Source organism: Chiloscyllium plagiosum, chromosome 9 (assembly GCF_004010195.1).
Source record: "Chiloscyllium plagiosum isolate BGI_BamShark_2017 chromosome 9, ASM401019v2, whole genome shotgun sequence".
In the NCBI taxonomy this organism is placed as follows: Eukaryota; Metazoa; Chordata; class Chondrichthyes; order Orectolobiformes; family Hemiscylliidae; genus Chiloscyllium; species Chiloscyllium plagiosum.
Genome location: NC_057718.1, coordinates 26,563,263 through 26,582,851, shown reverse-complemented (window position 1 = coordinate 26,582,851; position 19,589 = coordinate 26,563,263). Strand labels below are relative to the sequence as shown.

General features: G+C 44.5%; 1 protein-coding gene across 2 annotated transcripts in view; it reads right to left on the bottom strand.

Annotated features, from left to right (window-relative positions):
* Positions 1 to 988: 988 nt before the first annotated feature.
* LOC122552709 (ALK tyrosine kinase receptor-like) overlaps positions 989 to 19,589 on the bottom strand; it is a 1,052,914-nt gene continuing 1,034,313 nt past the window's right edge. For both annotated transcript variants that reach the window (XM_043695597.1, XM_043695598.1), the window contains 4 exons: positions 12,340 to 12,441; positions 8,361 to 8,495; positions 5,557 to 5,647; positions 989 to 2,413 (listed from right to left, as the gene is read on the bottom strand). In XM_043695597.1, coding sequence (XP_043551532.1) covers positions 1,610 to 2,413; positions 5,557 to 5,647; positions 8,361 to 8,495; positions 12,340 to 12,441 — 1,132 coding nt within the window. In that variant the 3' untranslated portion in view covers positions 989 to 1,609. The remainder of the gene's footprint in view (positions 2,414 to 5,556; positions 5,648 to 8,360; positions 8,496 to 12,339; positions 12,442 to 19,589) is intronic.

Below are 19,589 nucleotides of genomic sequence, written 5' to 3'. Positions count from 1 at the left end.
TGATTTTGTATAAAGAACTTCTCACATTAGTCTGCTACATTATGACAGCGGCTTGTTTGCAAAATTATTTGATTGACTATGAAGTAGAGTCATAGAGATGTACAGCGTGGAAACAGACCCTTCAGTCCAACCCGTCCATGCCGACCAGATACCCCAACCCAATCCAGTCCCACCTGCCAGCACCTGGCCCATATCCCTCCAAACCCTTCCTATTCATATACCCATCCAGATGCCTTTTAAATGTTGCAATTGTACAAGCTTCCACCACATCCTCTGGCAGCTCATTCCATACCCGTACCACCCACTGTGTGAAAAGGTTGCCCCTTAGGTCTCTCTTATAATCTTTCCTCTCTCACCCTAAACCTACGTCCTCTAGTTCTGGACTCCCCCAACCCAGGGAAAAGACCTTGTCTATTTACCCTATCCATGCCCCTCATGATTTTATAAACCTCTACAAGGTCACCCCTCAGCCTCTGACGATCCAGGGAAAACAGCCCCAGCCTGTTCAGCCTCTCCCTGTAGCTTGGATCCTCCAACCCTGGCAACATCCTTGTAAATCTATTCTGACACCTTTCAAGTTTCACAATATCGTTCCAATAGGAAGGAGACCAGAATTGCACGCAATATTCCAAAAGTGGCCAACCAATGTCCTGTACAGCCACAACATGACCTCCCTGTACTCAATACTCTGACCAATAAAGGAAAGCACACCAAATACTTTCTTCACTATCCTATCTACCTGCAACTCCACTTTCAAGGAGCTATGAACCTGCACTCCAAGATCTCTTTGTTCAGCAACGCTCCCTAGGACCTTACCATTAAATGTATAAGACATGCTAAGATTTGCTTTCCTAAAATGCAGCATCTTGCATTTATCTAAATTAAACTTCATCTACCACTCCTCAGCCCATTGACCCATCTGATCAAGATCCCGTTGTAATGAGGTAACCTCCTTCGCTGTCCATTACACCTCCAATTTTGGAGTCATCTGCAAACTTACTAACTATATCTCTTATGCTCACATCCAAATCATTTATATAAATGACAAAAAGTAGTGGAAGTACTTTGAGACACATTGAAATACTGAGATTGTGAAAAGTGTTGTATAAATGCGAGATTGTTCTTTTAAGATCCTAACGATCCTCCTCAGTTTTCAAACGTAATCATCTCTTTACCTTGGAGCATCTTGATTGTGCTAGTGAGCAAAGGGACATAGTGACATGGCAACTAAGAGACCGCTGCACAATCCAGAAAAAAAGTACAAGTGGAGAACTTGATGCAGTACACGTTGTCTGTTGTGGAATCTTTACTCAAAAACACTATCTTGGTTGAAAGGTTACTGTAAAATTCTAAATTATCTCAGTTGGTGTTGCAGTGGCTTTTGTATATTTGTGACCTCAGCCCTGGATTACCTGTACATGGGCCTGATATCTTCACATGCATTAACAGCACTGAGTTTACCTCACATTCACATGTGGTTCTCACCATATTTTCAGCTTAAAATAAAAATTCTGCTCTAGTCCCGTATGCCAAACAGTACTTGCTGCTGCTTTTTAGTTTGGTTGGTGTGACGCTTGTTCAAGTAGAACCACCTGTTTGTTTTGCTTATTTACAGTATAGTGACATTTACATCCTCTGCGAGAGAGAGTCCTGAGTCCCAAGTGGGTATATTGGCAACCGGGTGAACACGTGGGTCCTGCTGAGCAGGTAAACCTTTACTAATGTGTGAGTTGTAATCTTCTTTACGAGTAGCACAAACAGACGGAGCTTCCAGAGACAATCCCTGTTGTTGCTGCTGCTGCTGGAATGCATAACTCACATTCCCACAAGGAAAATGCTGCAGGCGGAATAGAGGCACATCCAATGTATTGGCGACAAGAGAAGAAGGTTCTAATACAACAGCAGAGGCCTGTGGCCTGGAATTTGGGATGGTAGTAGAAGAACTGCTACTGGCATGGAAACCAGAATCTTCCCTTTCTGGTGGTCTGTTGTCAGTCAAAGTATTGTTGTTTTGCACGATAGGTTTTTCTGTGAACCATGACCCGTATGTAGGGTTCCAGAGGTTGGTAGGTTTTTTCCGGGAGCCCCTACCTTGTTGCAAAGCAGAAGAGTTGTTCATTTGTGAGTACGTCTTGTTGACATGAGACCCATCCTCAGCTGGCCCTCCGGTATGTACAACGGCAGAATCGTTGGGAACAAATTTGACCCGATGTTCACCAAGGCAGAGGTTGGTTGGACGTTGGGGTGGCAGGGCGAGGTCAGTGGATGCTCCTTGGCTTTCGGTTTCTTGTGCTGGTGAAACTAAAAGAGGCGCTAGTCCATCAGGATCATCTGGGCGCACGGGAACATTTCCTTCTTCTTCCGCTGGAGGCCCATATTCTACAGGCAAGGAAGTGTTTATTACATCAGGATCCTAGGATAAAGCACAAATAAAACATTATTAAAGACTGGATCTCAGGTCGCATGGCAAACCTGTGACTTAAATACACCCCCACAAAGCACACCGTAACATAAGTGGAGCTCTTGGTAAAATGAACAATCAGGCCCTGTTTTCCCAGATGAGCAAAAGAATTCGACAGTTAGATGTTTGTTAAAGGTTACTCCATTAGAAGCTACCCAAGGGATCATACTCTAAATACAACCTTCAGAAAGGAAAATTATCTAAAATATTAATTGTTACTTAGAGGTGTCTATAATTTTTTTCTGTTTATTAAACATCTTATTTTCTCCTTTCTGACTATCCCAACAATCATGATGCTCATTTTATTTAAGTTAAACATCACACAACACCAGGTTATAGTCCAACAGGTTTAATTGGAAGCATTAGCTTTCGGAGCGCCACTCCACAACCACCTGATGAAGGAGTGTCGCTCCGAAAGCTAGTGCTTCCAATTAAGCCTGTTGGACTATAACCTGGTATTGTGTGATTTTTAATTTTATACACCCCAGACCAACACCGGCATCTCCAAATCATTTTATTTAATGAATATTACTCTCTTCAAAATGGTACCATCTGAGTATTGTTGTCTCTCACTGGTTGGAAGGAATCAGGTTAAAATGACATAAATCTATGAGCAAAGACACTGGATGTGCACCAGTTGGACATGATCAAAAGGAGTGCATCCACCTATTCTGTTGTGCAGGATCGTAATCACAATTGGTTAAATGCTTTGATCTCCCTCCTGTTTTGAAGCATTGTTCCTCAAAGTAGTTTCTTGGTTCTTGGCTGTTTAATTATCTGGCCTTTTGATTTAAAAAATGAACATCTTCATGCTTACTCCCTCCCCTCTGTTTCTTCTGACTGTTGTCAATTGGTTATGAGGCTGTGCCTCTGATATTCATTCCGAGGTCAAGTGTGTGTGGGATTAGGAGAGATCTTGGTTCTGTAACCAAACCTTTGAGTTGAGGAGAAACTTCTTCACCAAAAGGATTGTGAATGTATGGAATTCCTTGCCCAATGGAGCAATTGAGGCAACCTCATTGAACGTTTTTACAGCAAAGATGGATAGATTTTTGAACAGCAAAGGAATTAAGGGTTATGATGAGCAGGCGGGTGCGTGGAGCTGAGTCCATGAAAATGTCAGCCGTGATCTTATTGAATGGTGGAGCAGGCTCAACTAGCCAGATGGTCTACTCCTGCTCCCGGTTCTTATATTCTTATGTAAGTGGGCGGCACGGTGGCACAGTGGTTAAGCACTGCTGCCTCACAGCGCCAGAGACCCGGGTTCAATTCCCACCTCAGGCGACTGACTGTGTGGAGTTTGCACGTTCTCCCCGTGTCTGCGTGAGTTTCCTCCGGGTGCTCCGGTTTCCTCCCACAGTCCAAAGATGTGCAGGTCAGGTGAATTGGCCATGCTAAATTGCCCATAGTGTTAGGTAAGGGGTACATGTAGGGGTATGGGTGGGTTGCGCTTCAGCGGGGCGCTGTGGACTTGTTGGGCCGAAGGGCCTGTTTCCACACTGTAAGTAATCTAATCTAATCTAATCTAATCTAATCTATGTAAAAGCATTTGCCTGCAAATCGATTTTCAGTCCAAGTTAATTTACAGATTTGGCTGGGTGACTCAGGAAATGCCTCAGAAGCTGCCAGGTCCTGAGAAAGGCCTGTTGGAGTTCCAGTATCATGATCAAAATGTAAACTAAAGTTTAAAATAGGAAGTATTCTATCTGCTCACCATCCTGCACCCCTCTTTCCGTGCTCTTCCATCCACCCCTTATACCCCTTTGCCAATTTCATGTCTAGTTTTGCCCAAAGCCCTTTCCCCCTGCACCTTACCAAGTCAACTCATTGAGGGACATATGCACATAGCAGAAAAAAACAAAATTAAATTTCTATATTGCAGGAAACACTCCATTAAGAAATGCACCCTGATTCATAAATATACATTTTGGAACTGGTTGACATTGTTTTGGCAGGTTGAAACTTGCAGTCACTTGCTGACATGTTGGACACTTCTCAGCATTTATGTAACTTTCACGCAAACGTTTATCCAGTTAGCTGTCCCAAAGCACATGTAATGTCCCATTCTAAAATTGATGCCAAACTCCAACCGTAAAGGATTCTTGACATCTACCTCCAAAAGAGCCCTGACTCTCACCTCCAAGGTATTCTGGGACTAGGGCTAACCAAAAGAAACGCATTGTGAACAAACATGTTCTGATCTGATCCCCACACTCCAACTTCCAGATACCAAAGTCTCCAAAATCTCAATTAGTGATGTTAACTGGTCATTTAAACAGCTACTTCCCTCTAGCAGTTGTGCATGTATAAACAATGGACCACCCCCCAATCCTACCCCTGTGAAAATGAGAAATGCTGGGTTCAGTGCCTGGATGCCTCAACTTCATCCAGTGCTTTTGCTGCAGTAGAGAAATGCTCACACTATTTATTGGTGCAAATCAGGACCCATTAGTTCAAGTTCCACCACTACAACTTTTGAAGCAAATAACCTCCTGCTGCTCTGAACCTTCTATGTTTCTCCAGTCCAACACTAACAGCCTCTGGTCAACCTATGAGTGTAATGAATAAATGCTAGACGGGCAGCTTTGTGTGCAACTCAAAGCAAGTTTAAGGTTTCTCCACTTCACAATTTGAGAAAAAAACAAGAACTCCCTTTTCATACTAAAGAAATAGATATGAATTTAATGAATTAGCACTTTTCACTTCTCGAATATTTACGGTATGTTCTGATTTTCTTTTGAATTCTTTCTGTGTCTCTATATTATAATTTCATCAGAGTGTTAGTACAATCGGAATTCTTCTCTATAAGTTGGAAGTATGAACTATGAACTGGAACTATTGATTTTGACAATGATCTTTTCCCTCATTTCCTTTCATCTAGCTGAATAATAATCACATAAACAACTTATCTTAAATTTCATGAACTCCCATTTTTGCCCCCTATAAAGATCCTTAGTGGAACAGTTCTGGAAGTCTTGGTTGATTAGATCATCACATTATCCTCAAAGTATGCCAATCTTAGAGCCCGTGTACTCTAAAATCCTAGATAAATGTAACCTCACCTGAGAAGAATCACATATATCCGTAAAGGTTACCTGTGTGCAATAATCAATTCTTTCCAATATTGTTGCAAAGTTAGGTCTGTCTTCAGGCTGGTGCTGCCAACACTGAGTCATTATTCGATACCTGAAATATTAAGAGTTAAAGTAGGAAGAAGTGAGTGGTATCTATTAATATTTGTTCAGTTAGTAGTTCATATATTTTTCCTTTTAGTATTGTAATGACTTCCACTGAAGGGCTTTATTTTTCAAATATGTGTTACAAAAAGAAACGTAACTATTGATGTGAATCTCAATAGTCTGACGTATCACCAGTATACGCTGTAACAAACGTAAGCCCAAAGTAAGATTGCCTCATTCAACCTTAGTGGCCTGTGACAACATAGTGCCTTTTGGAAGCTATATTGTTTTTTAAATGTGGCATGAAGTGATTTGTGGGAATAGCTATTGCCACTGCCCAGTTCCTTCTTTAAGAGGCATTTTCAGATTGACCCTTCAAGCAGCAGTAATAGATTACTGGGCATAATCTTTTTTTAAGAATCACCTACAACAGCATTTGTGGAAGCAACAGACATTAAGGTTTGCAAGAACTTTCACCAGTAACAAAGGAAGACTCAGAGCTGAAACCACAAGCCCGCCCTCTCCCTTGCCCCATCCTGCCCTTGTCAAGTTTGGACTTGGGAAAAGGTGGCAGCCCTACATTAAAATTACTTCAATGTGGCTACTGACAAATTAAAGAGTAGAGGACAATACTGTAACACTTCAAAGTTAGATCTATGGACACAAACACAGCTATACTTTGACATGTTAATTATGCATTTCATTCTTAAAGAGTTCCCAATATAACCACTACAGGAACAAATATATAAATCAGCTTGCAAATTCCCCTTAATTACAAAGAGTTAGTTAATGTGAAATGTTGTCTATCTGTGCACCATTAGCCCTGTCAATGCTGTGGGTGTGATCAAGACATATGGATTCATTATTAAACTGGATCCCAGACTCTCTAATTACTCCTTCATTCTCATGTGACATATCAAGATAACAATAAAATATTCCAAGATTACTTATTCTCAGTAGTTAAAGCAAAAGTGATTTCATTTCTCTTGTTTGTCACTTTTTCTTATTTTGGAATGGACTTCAGAAACACAAATGTTGCTTGCAAATACTTGTTGGATGAAAATGTGCTAATTCTTGGAGTTGATATGACTGAGCGTGGTTATATACCAAGTTTAAATATCTTACCAGTATATACAATCAACCATTTTATGCTTGAGTCAAGTTAGATACTTTAATAAATTAGTTTTCAACTCTGGTTAATTACTGAGACAAGGGGTAAGAATTTCTCCTGAAAACAAAAGATGTTGGAAATCACAGGCAGGAGGCTGGGAGAACACAGAACGCCAGGCAGCATCGGGAAGTGGAGAAGTCAATGTTTCAGGTGTAATCCTTCATCAGGACTCACAGGAAATCACAGGCAGTATCCATGGAGAGAAAGCAAACTCATGAGCTGATGTGAGGTGGAGAGAGGACATTTAAACTGTAGTGGGGGTTGTGGAGTGCTGGGGGAGAAAGGATGTTGATAGTTCAGATTAAGTGATCGGAATGTGAGCATGGCAGAACAATGGTGTGTCTAACTGACAGACTGGAAAGAACAGGCAGGAGGCCAGGCAGCATCAGGAGGTGAATGTCAACTTCTGCACCTCCTGATGCTGCCTGGCTTGCTGTGTTCTTCCAGTCTCCTGCCTGTCTACCTTGGATTCCAGCATTTGTGGTTTTTCTGTCTCTGTACTGAAAAGAACAGGCAGTCTGACTGGGATGGGGAGGGGGAGGCGAGAAGAGTGACAGAGAATGCAACAAGCAAAGCTGAAAGAAAGGGAAGAAATGGGAGTGAGTTCAGAAACCTGAAGGTATTGAGCTCAATATTGAGTCCAGAAGGTTGTAAGGTGCCTAGTCTGAAGATGAGATGCTGTTCCTCCAGTTTGTGCTGTGATTGACTGCAACACTGCAACATGCCGAGGACAGACCAGTGGGCATGCAAGAGGAACACTGTGTTAAAATGACCAGTAATGGGAAGGCTGGGGTCATGTTTGTGTACGTCATGACCCCCAATGTCAGGGTGAAGTAGGGTTCAATATGCTGCACAGTGTGAGAAAAAACACGCAGCGTTGAATGACCAAGTACTGGCTAGAGGGTGAGCTTAGTTCCGCATGAGAACAGTGAGCAGGAGCTCTCAAAGGGAGAGAGAAAGTGAGGGCTGCAGATGCTGGAGATCAGAGCTGAAAATGTGTTGCCGAAGAAGGGCTTATGCCCGAAACGTCGATTTTCCTGTTCCTTGGATGCTGCCTGGCCTGCTGCGCTTTTCCAGCAACACATTTTCAGCTCTCAAAGGGAGAGGTCCACTAGGACATCCTCCAGCACTGCAAAAGCAGAGGGCTGTCTCTCCCAGAATGATAGAGAGGTAGAGGTGCTACCTCTCCAAATTTTTAAACTTGTAAACTTTAAAAATTACATCCGCAGTCAGGACACCGAGTAGTGGTAACCTGCAGATGTAGCCAGGCAGGAACTCGGGGGAGGTGGGGCTCAAAACCTGGTTGGGAACGGTCACAGATTTACCCGTCATTTAGGGCTCAAAGCTGTCTGGAAAGTTCTTTCTAATCTCTGACAATATGCTTTAATTGGCCTATTCCTGTGCTGTGCTGTTCTATGTTCTAATTGCAGTGAAATGTCATCAACGCTGAGAGAAGATCAAATGGCCGCACAGACTCAAACAACCTACAATACCGAGATAGAATTTCTAGGGGAACAGATGCATAACAATTTGATAGTAATTTACGTACACAGGACCAGGGCAGTTTTTGGGTGGATCCATTCGACCACCACTTGTGACAAACTCCAGCACTTCCTGGTTACTCTTGCTGGGATACGGCATGTACCCAAGTGAAAAGATTTCCCACAGTAACACTCCAAAGGACCTGCAAAGAAACAGCAAATCTCAGCCAGTTCCAAGTTGTGTCACCAAGTTAAAGTCCTCCATTTTAATTCTTGATCATAATTTACATAAATTAACCGGTTTCCACCCTCCTTTACATTGTCTCATGAGGCACTGATCCACTAGCAGGTGAGAATACAATTGGTCAAGCAAGAGATTTCCTTGCGTCTGTGAGAAGTGCACACCATGCGTTCACAATACCATCCCCATCAATCTTCAGGCATTTGACTCTTCCCGATAAATGCGAACAGTAAATAAGGGTCCGCCCCTTACCATGGAGCAAAAATGAATTTAAAAAGGCATCGAAATGAATATATAGGACGCATCTATGAAATTACAGATTATAGGACAGATCTATTAAATTACAAATACTCTTAATTTAAAAACATCATCTGATATGAAAAAAGATACGTTTGGGAGCCAAAAGGTACGAACTGAAAATCAATTTTGAGACGGACTAAAGGCCGGTGTGAGGAGGGGAGTCCCAGACTAGGGGGTGTCACGGGGAGGGGAGTCCCAGACTAGGGGATCTCACAGGGAGGGGAGTCCCAGACTCGGGGGTGTCGTGGGGAGGGGAGTCCCAGACTAGGGGGTGTCACGGGGAGGGGAGTCCCAGACTAGGGGATCTCACAGGGAGGGGAGTCCCAGACTCGGGGGTGTCGTGGGGAGGGGAGTCCCAGACTAGGGGGTGTCACGGGGAGGGGAGTCCCAGACTAGGGGATCTCACAGGGAGGGGAGTCCCAGACTCGGGGGTGTCGTGGGGAGGGGAGTCCCAGACTAGGGGGTGTCACGGGGAGGGGAGTCCCAGACTAGGGGATCTCACAGGGAGGGGAGTCCCAGACTCGGGGGTGTCGTGGGGAGGGGAGTCCCAGACTAGGGGGTGTCACGGGGAGGGGAGTCCCAGACTAGGGGATCTCACAGGGAGGGGAGTCCCAGACTCGGGGGTGTCGTGGGGAGGGGAGTCCCAGACTAGGGGGTGTCACGGGGAGGGGAGTCCCAGACTAGGGGATCTCACAGGGAGGGGAGTCCCAGACTCGGGGGTGTCGTGGGGAGGGGAGTCCCAGACTAGGGGGTGTCACGGGGAGGGGAGTCCCAGACTAGGGGATCTCACAGGGAGGGGAGTCCCAGACTCGGGGGTGTCGTGGGGAGGGGAGTCCCAGACTAGGGGGTGTCACGGGGAGGGGAGTCCCAGACTAGGGGATCTCACAGGGAGGGGAGTCCCAGACTCGGGGGTGTCGTGGGGAGGGGAGTCCCAGACTAGGGGGTGTCACGGGGAGGGGAGTCCCAGACTAGGGGATCTCACAGGGAGGGGAGTCCCAGACTCGGGGGTGTCGTGGGGAGGGGAGTCCCAGACTAGGGGGTGTCACGGGGAGGGGAGTCCCAGACTAGGGGATCTCACAGGGAGGGGAGTCCCAGACTCGGGGGTGTCGTGGGGAGGGGAGTCCCAGACTAGGGGGTGTCACGGGGAGGGGAGTCCCAGACTAGGGGATCTCACAGGGAGGGGAGTCCCAGACTCGGGGGTGTCGTGGGGAGGGGAGTCCCAGACTAGGGGGTGTCACGGGGAGGGGAGTCCCAGACTAGGGGATCTCACAGGGAGGGGAGTCCCAGACTCGGGGGACTAGGGGTTGTCGTGGGGAGGGGTTGTCAGACTAGGGGTATTGCAGGGATGGGAGTCCATGACTAGGGGGTGTCACGCGGAGGGGAGTCCCAGTCTAGGGACTGTAATGGGGAGGGGAGTCCCAGACTAGGGACTGTCGTGGGGAGGGGAGACCCACACTAGGGATTGACTTGGGGAGTGGAGTCCCAGACTAGGGGGTATCGTGGGGTGGGGATTCCCAGACAGGGGAGTGTCATGGGGAGGGGAGTCCCAGACAAAGGGGTGTCATGGGGGTGGGAGTCCCAGACTAGGCGGTGTCGTGGGGAGTGGAGTCCCAGACGAGGGTGTGTCGTGAGTAGGCGAGTCCCAGACTAGGGGATGTCACCAGTCGGTAAGTCCCAGACTAGGGGTTGTCGTGGGGAGGGGAGTCCCAGACTAGGGACTGTCGTGGGGAGGGGAGTCCCAGACTAGGGGCTATCACGGGGAGGGGATTCCCAGACTAAGGGCTGTCACAGGGAAGCGAGTCCCAGACTAGGGGGTGTCGTGGTTTTTGGGAGTCCCAGGCTAGGGACTGTCACGGGGAGGGGAGTCCCAGACTAGGGGGGAAACGGGAAGGGGGGGCCCAGACTAGGGACTGTCACAGGGAGGGGATTCCTGTGGTATGCCACTATACACTGGGCACCAGTCACACAAACAGCCCCATAAAACTACCTTCTGTCTCCTGTCCCTGAGCCAATTTCAAATCCAACTGACAAAGATACCCTGGATCCCGTGAGCTGCTTTGTCAGTTTCCCATGTTGGACCTTGTCAAAGGCCTTGCTAAAATCCATATAAACTACATCACCTGCCCTTGCCTCATTCAAATACTTGGTCACCTCGTTGAAAAATTCCACCAGGTTTTTTAGACATGACGTCCCCCTGACAAAACCATGCTGACCATCCCTGATCAAACCTTGCCTCTCAAAATGGAGATTAATTTCTCCCTCACTATTCTTTCCAATTGTTGTTCTACCAGTGACGTTAGCCTCACTGGTCTATAGTTCCCTGGTCTTGTAAAGTGAAACCATATTAGCTGTCCTCCAGGTCCCCCATGGCCAAAGTTAGTTTGCAAATTTAATTCAGGGCTGGATACAACATCTCACACAAAAGCCTGGGGTACAATTCACCTGGACCTGGGGATTCATCCACTTTTAAATCCACCAAAACCTCCCATCCCTCCTTGCTTATCACATCAATTTGCTCGAGAGCTTCATTGTCCACATCCTTGAATTCTGTACTTACATCCTCCATCTCCAGAGTAAAGTGAAGTGAAGATGTGAAGTGCTCTTTAACACTCTCCCAATATCATCCAGTTTAAAGCACCGATTGCCCCTTGATCACTAATCGGCCCTACTCTATCACTTGTTATTCTCCTTCGCTTGATATACTTGAAGAATATTTTGGGATTCTCCATAACCTTGCCTGCCCCTGTTTTCTCATATCACCTCTTTGCTCACATAATTGCTTTCTTGAGCTCCCCCTGCATTTTCTATACTTCTCTAGGGCCTCTGTTGTTTTGCTTCCTTTGTACTTTACTCAACTGTTTTCTTTGACTTTCAACCTGTCCTGACCCTAGTTCATCGTATCTCTTTACCCTACACGAGATAGAAACAGTTCCACAACACTCAATTCTGAAGATTCTATCCCCTTGTGCATTCCCTTTTCTTTTGCCCAATATTCCATAGTCATTACTTTAGTTGTCTTGGTCCCACTCTCTGCAATTCCTTCCTTTTAAAACCACTGCATACTTGCCTCTCTTGGACACCCTACCCCCTTCAGCTCAGCACCTGTTCCCTTCATGTACCTGTGAAGTACCTTGGGACAGTTCTTTGAACTAAAGGCATTATTTTAATGTAGTTTATTGTGGTTGACTGAGATTACCAACTGAGACCCAAATTAGTCTGAGCTGTAGTGCGCTTGCTTTCTAGGAATGGGTAGAGATTGCTGAAATTCATGTGATGCATTTCATATAATGGGCATGGTGAAAGGACAGTGCTTACAATGGACCGCTACTCTGTAGAAACTATTGGAAAATCTTTCTTTTTCCTTCGTCAGTTGTAGGTCTGTGATTAAGCTGTCAGCACAGTAAAGCTTGTTAAAGTTGCTAACCTGAGGTAAGTTAATTCAGTTGTTACCTTAACCTTTCCTTTTACTCTTTTTTTTCAGGAACCATGCGCTCAAACACACATACCAAGTATCTGTTTTTGAAGTAAATATTCCTTCCATGAAGGCCTCTGGTGGCATCCATTTCACTGGGAGCATGGCACGACCACCCTTTCTGTAATAACTAGCCCTGTGGAATCAAACACAAACAAGTATGATCCTTCTGTGTGATAGATGTTAAAGGAAGTGTCTAACATTATGACAGTAAAGTGGTAGTTCAGCAAACCAGCCAGTAGATGAAGTTATCTCTGCTTTTTCTCAGCCTTTAAAGTAAATTCAAACAGTTTCATATATTACTGTTAATCAGCCGTACTTTGCAGGCAAAAACTGAATATGTTTCATACTTCATAGCATAATATGGCTATTTGGATTGATATTTAAGCCTTGCTTTGAGTAACTTGTAGATATAAAAGGAAATGCTACATTAATATATATTAATACATCACTTATGTAGATCAAATGCTGACAAAAAATGATACAGCTGTTCTTTCCCAGAGCAAAAGAAGCTTTGATAAATATTTTTGCAATTTGTAGTTACTCTACTGGAAGCACAAGATGTTCTGGTTTTGGCATTTCATTTTCAGATAACAATGAAGATGTCAATGCAGCTATTTGGTGGGTTAGTACCTCTGTTAGGAGAGCAGACAGAGGAATTTCAAATAATCATTGACATTGTGGACTAGGATCCCACAGGATGACCTTGAAGTCTGGATGTATAAAATGTCTGTCATGGATAGTTTTTTAAAATGGATAATTAACTGCTTCATTCACTGGCTATACGAAATAGTAGGCCATTGTCCCAAAAGGAATGTAATGGTTTAATGTTAGATTGAAAATTTAATTTGCACAACCTTGAAAAGTGAACTTAAAAGGTTAAAAGAATAAAACAGTGATAAATTATTCTGCTCACATAATCAATTGCCCAAAAATCGACAAAATAATTGAGTTAAAATTAATGATGTAAGGCTATAACTTCCTTCATTCACTAATATCAGCAAAATAAAGTGGGAAACCTTTTGTCAAAATTAGCAAATATACTTCACTGCAATACAACAGAAACTGTTGTAATTCCTGCATCACTATTTCTCACTTTCTTAGATTATTTCCATTATTTATTGATATACATCAATCCATTTTCACCCACTCCTATGATTAGTCATAACAAGGTTAATTTATAAGTGATTCCCTCCCGTGTGGATTACATTCTCCTAGACAAAACAAACTTGCATTTTAAAGGAGTTAACAAAAGAGTTTAGTTGTCACAGAGACAATTGTATGGCACAGACACAGACCCTTTGGTCCAACTCGTCCATCCCGACCAGATATCCGAAACTGATCAAGTCCAAACTGCCAGCATTTGGCCCATATTCCTCTAAACCCTTCCTATTCATATATCCATCCCGATGCCTTCTAAATAATGTAATTGTATTAGCCTCCACCACATCCTGTGGCAGCTCATTCCATAAACACACCACTCTCTCGGTGGAATGAGCTGTTAAATGCTAAGTGAAACAATAACGTTACACATGCACACAGATCAGTAAAGAAAGGTTAATCCAACCAAAAGGTGAATGTTAAAAATTATATGCACCAGACTGAGTCTTTCATGAAGAGTATACAGTCAAACATGGCAGCTGTTACGGCATCATTTGCTGATATTGTTGATGTTGGGAGTTGATCAGTTGAACAAGGTTCTTGGCTTTGCAGGCTGAGTGGAACTTTTTTGTCTTGGTTCCTTTCAATGGTGCCTGGCAGCACTCAGAGTGACAGTCATTCTTTGAACCTGTTGTAGGGGTGTTTAATTGCTGTTCTCAAAGCTGTGATCTTCACAAGACACTAATTCACAGTTTAGGAGATCAGGCCATTAACACACAGAGACCAGATTTGAAGCTTGTTTGTTTGGAATGGGGAAAATGCAAATAAGGCTCACATCTAGATTGCTTGTTTCCACTCTGAGATACTCGCAGGATTACAGTTCAATTTGTCAAGCATTTTCTCTCTTTGAAATTCTTTGACACCGGCAGGTGTGACTTTCCAGAGTTATTTTCCAGGCAGCCACTGGATTTACATCCCCAGTCACTTTAGCTATATCAGTCCTCTTTCAAAACACCCATTATGATCTGTGATAATGACACCACCTACATCTGTTAACCTTTGATTTCTTTGCGAGACTATATTTCGTCCGAGAGTATACTATAGGCTAGAGTTGCAGTTTTAGGGAGTTTCATAGAGTGTTTCACTCTGTGTGAGTTGAGCAGGTTTTCTTATGCTATTCTGTGCAGCTCACTTCAGTATGTAAGTCCCATGCCTCTATTGGCACTCACCAGCAATGGGAGTTCACATTCCTCTGGAATTTCTGCTACCACTGCCATATTTAAACTGTACATCAGGACAACTGCTGCAAAACAGGAACGGTCTCTTGCAGTTGCATTATGGTAAGAATTGCCATGGAGATGGTTGACAGAGACAAGGTGGTAGCCCAGTGTTCTGGTAGGGGTCTGGAGGTCCTGTTGGACAGGTTAGTGGAGAAGTGGGCCATCCACTTTCCTATAGGCTGCTAGCAGAGACCACAGCACCATTCCCTACCAGCCTGGTCTGGTGGTCACCAGTGTCAATGCGTGGTCCACAGTCCAGAGGATCACCCAGCAATGCAGGTCAAAGAGCTTTTCAACTCCATCTTTGAAAAGACAAGCATCTTCCCTCTGCTACCTTACACTTAATCTAATTCTACTGTGCACCTACTTCACACTGAGACTCATGCTCTATCACTCTTACAACATCATCACTCATTCACTGATGTCCACCTCGGTCTCCCAGACTATGAACCCCACATTCCCTCCGCGCCTCAGTCACTCACTCACTTGGCACACCTCCCCTCCTTTCCCACACCTGCACAAAAAGCTGTGCTGATTACACTCAATTGTCTCATTCCAAGAGAAAACAACCCAGAATAGACTGGAGAGGGTCAAGGAAGATGGCCAAAGGTCATCCCATCCACCCCCACACCCCCACCACCACCACCACGGACTTGTCTCCTTGTCTTAGCAGGAGATGACTGTGACCATTCATATGGTGACGCCCAAGACCTCCAAACTGTGGCAAGTAAAATTCATTGGCGGGGGATTTCAAGCTAAGGATTGTATTTTTAAGGTGAGAGGAAAAAGGTTTAAAAAAGACATGGGGAAAACTTTTTTATACAGAGAGTGGTTTGCGTTTGGAAGGAACTTTCAGAGGATGTGCTGGACTTTGGTTTGATTTATTGTTGTCACATGCACCGAAGTACAGTGAAAAGGTTTGTTTTGTGAGCAGTGTATGGAGATTATAGTATGCAAGGATGGCCCGGTGGCTCAGTGGTTAGCACTGCTGCCTCACAGCACCAGGGACATGGTTTGATACCAGCCTTGGGCGACTGTCCTTGTGGAGTTTGTATATTCTCCCCGTGTCTGCATGGGTTTCCTCTGGGTACTCTGGTTTCCTCCCAGTCACAAAGATATGCAGGTCAGGTGGATTGGTTATGGGAAATGCAGGGTTAAAGCGATAGAGTGGTGGTGGTGGTGGGGGGGGGGGACTGGGTCTAGATGGGACCCTTTTCAGAGGTCAGTGTGGACTCGATGGGTTGAATGGCCTGCTTACACATTATAAGGATTCTATGAACTAGGACAGATAACTCACAGGGTGCTTAGACAGATTGAGGAATACAAGGTTACAGCTGCACAGGAGGTGTACAAAGCAAGATCAACATTGGATTTGAAATTAGAGAGGTCCATTCAGCAGTCTAGTAACAGCAGGGAAGAAGCTGTTCTCAAAGTGTGTTTAAAGCTTCTGTATTTTCTGCCGGGGTGGGAGGAATCCATGGTACGAAAAGTGTAGATGGAGTCAATGGATGGGAGATGGACTGGGCTGCGTTCATAATTTTCTGTGGTTTCTTATGATCCTGGGCAGAGCAGTTACTGTGCCAAGCCGTGACGCACCTGGATAGAATGCTTTCTATGGTGCGTCTGTAAAAGTTGCTGGGGATCCTTATGGACATGCCAAATTTCCTTAGCTTCCTGAGGAAGAAGAGGCATTGTTGTGCTTTCTTGACCATCACAGCTACATGAGAGATCCAGGACAGATTGCTGGTTATTGTTACTCCTAAGAACTTGACATTCTCAACCCTCTCCATCTCAGCTGCATTGATGGAAATGGGGATATGCCCTTGTCCTTTCTTCCTGAAGTCAATGACCAGTTCTTTTGTTTTACCGACATTGAGATAGAGCTTGTTATCATTGCACCATGACACCAAGCATTCTATTTCCTTCCCATATTCTGACTCATCATTATTTTAATATGTCAGCAAACTTGTAGATGGTATTCATACAAAATTTGGCAACAAGGTCGTGAGTGTACAGGGAGTACATTAGGGACAACATTAGAAAAGCACAGCAGGTCAAGCAGCATCCAAGGAACAGGAGAATCGACGTTTTGGGCCAAGGCCCTTTATCAGGAATTATTAAGGGGCTGAGAATACATCCTTGCGGGGCTGCAGTGTTGAGGATTATTGTGGGGGATGTTCTGTTGTCCATCTTTACTGATTGTGGTCTGTGGGTTGGGAAGCTGAGGATCCGGTTGCAGAGGTTGGAGCTGAGACCTAGATCTCAGAGCTTTGAGGTTAGTTTGGTTGGGATTAAAGTATTGAAGGCAGAGCTGTAGTCGATAAGTAGGAGCCTGACATAGGTATTTTTATTATCTAGATGTTCCAGGGATGAACATAGGGCGAGGGAAATGGCTTCTGCTGTGGACCTGTTTCATCAGGAGGCAAACTGCAGGCGCTCGAGGCAGGCTGGGAGGATAGAGTTAATGTGGGCCATGACCATCCTCTTGAAGCACTTCAGGTCCGAGCCACGGGCGGTCGTCATTGAGGCATGTTGCATGTGTTTTCTTGCTTTTACAGTCACAATGTTTAAAAGACATTTAGATAAGTACCTGAATAAGAAATGTGTGGAGGGATATGGGCCAACTGCAGGCAGGTGGGATTAGTTTAGTTTGGGATTAAGTTTGGCATGGACTGGTTGGAACAAAGGGTCTGTTGCTGTGCTGTATGATTCTACGACTTTCTGACTTTCTAAGTGCCATGCTGCTTTCCCATTATCATTACTGCAAATGTATCCTTAATGTGCCCAAACTCCTACCAATTAATCTTAACTCATTCTCTCTCGGCGCCTGCAGGCATCAGCTGCATCAGGTGCCCATCAATGCTAACCACAATGATGCTGCCTCTGACATGCATTCCTCTGGCTTTCACCATGGATAGGCTGGCAGCTGCTACGTAGACCCAGATGTAGTACTGGCAGTATCTGTTGGGTATTGGCATGGACCCACATTCTATTGCTTTAGTTACTGCGCCCAGGATTAAAGATGGAATGAAACATAGGTAGCATTTCATGGGGCAAGTTGCTCAGCCTCTCATCTAGGTGTTCCCCTCACCAAACTGCCATGTTATTTTCTGCATTGCTGTCCCCGTAAAACTGATCAGCTTTGATCTTTCTCAAATCTTTTATTTAACTGCTATCCTCCCCAAGTTACCCTCAAGCCACAAACATATAACTTAGTTATAACAAAGATAGCTATGCCCTGAGGCCCCATCGAAGTCAGGGCTGTGGAGGCCATCAATGATCTCCCTCCCACTGTATCCCTTGCCCTCCCATGCTCTGTCATCATCTCCCCTCCCATACAGGTTGAGTTGTCCCTCACTTCACAATTATTGTCCCCTCTGCATCCCAGCATGCTACCTTCAATCTCCAAAATTAACTTTCCCAGTTTCCCACCAGAGCACTGTACCCTAATGACCCCCTATTTGACTTTCAATGAACAGATTCCCTGGATAGACTGTGGCCTATCTGCCTAACTGACTTGGAAAGGCAATTCCAACTGAAGAATAACCATAACCCTCATTGATCTCTGTACAGTTCCATGCCTAACTTGCCTCTAATTTCTCTCCTGGTTGCACTGGACCTGCAGAACAGGCCGTGGTCCAATTCCCAAACTGCAGTGATGTGAACTCCTTACTCTGATCAACTCAACCACTCGAATGAGTATGGCCAAGCCTCAGTCTGCCTTGACCTAAGAACTTCTTGCCTTAGTCTTCAAGAATGGCCACTTAGTTGGAGCACATGTAGTGTCTTTGCCACATGGTTGCCAACAAATGCTGCAGGTGTGACACTGATAATAGCATATCATCGTACACTAACATATCCACCTCCTTTATTTCCTTTTGGTCTACACTAAAAGGCAAGACATGATAGCAGTGTTCAATGCGGTGGTGGGTACTGCAGATACTGGAGATTAGAGTCAAGGTTAAAGTGGTGCTGGAAAAACACAGCAGGTTAGGCAGCATCTGAGGAGCAGAAAAATTGATGTTTCAGACAAAAGCCCTTCATCAAGAATGCATCAGCTCTTCCCTCTGGCAGCTTGTGCTCTGTCCAAATCCATCAGGAAAACTGCCTTCCTCTCCACATCGCACCATTAACCAGTCATGAATCTGAGAGAACATCTTTCCCATTTGCTGCCAACTTAATCTCAAGTCAATCACAGACCCAAAGAATCACGCAGTACAGAAAAGGCCCTTCGGCACGTCATGTCTGCATCAAGGGATGCAATTTAATTTGGTTAGCATGTGTTTTAATGGCTGAACGTGACATGTTGTTGCATTACAAAGAGCTTATCGACACTTGTCTTTAATTTGCTATTGACGACCTTCCCAATTTTTATCCACAGCTGAGAAGTTGACGCTTCACCTCCCACACAATTAAGTGCCTCATTTCCTGCTCCTGGGAGTATCATTAAATTTATTCCATTGTTCCTTCAGTGACATTTGAAATCAGTTTTTGACTACTTTTGTTGTTCAAAGTATCATAGAAAACTCTTACATAAACATATCATGTGATAATCAGCCTCTCCTGTCAGTGGCAGTATTGTTGTGTATCAGTAATGTGCCTCCCAACTTCTCAACTTGTGATGAGAATCCTCTGCTGCAACCAACTCTACTTCCATATTTCTGAGATGAACACATTTTGCTATTTTTAATTACAATGATATATAAAAACAAGAATATAAGACATAATTGTCAGTCTGTGCATCTAGGCCAACTAATTTATTTCTTTCGACACAGCTTTACTTGGAAACTATGGTCAGGCCTGACACCATATGCAATAGCTCAGAAAATTGACTTCCATAAACTGTTCCTCTCTTAGATTTTTTAAGTAATCAGAACAATGGCAGCAATATTAACACACATCT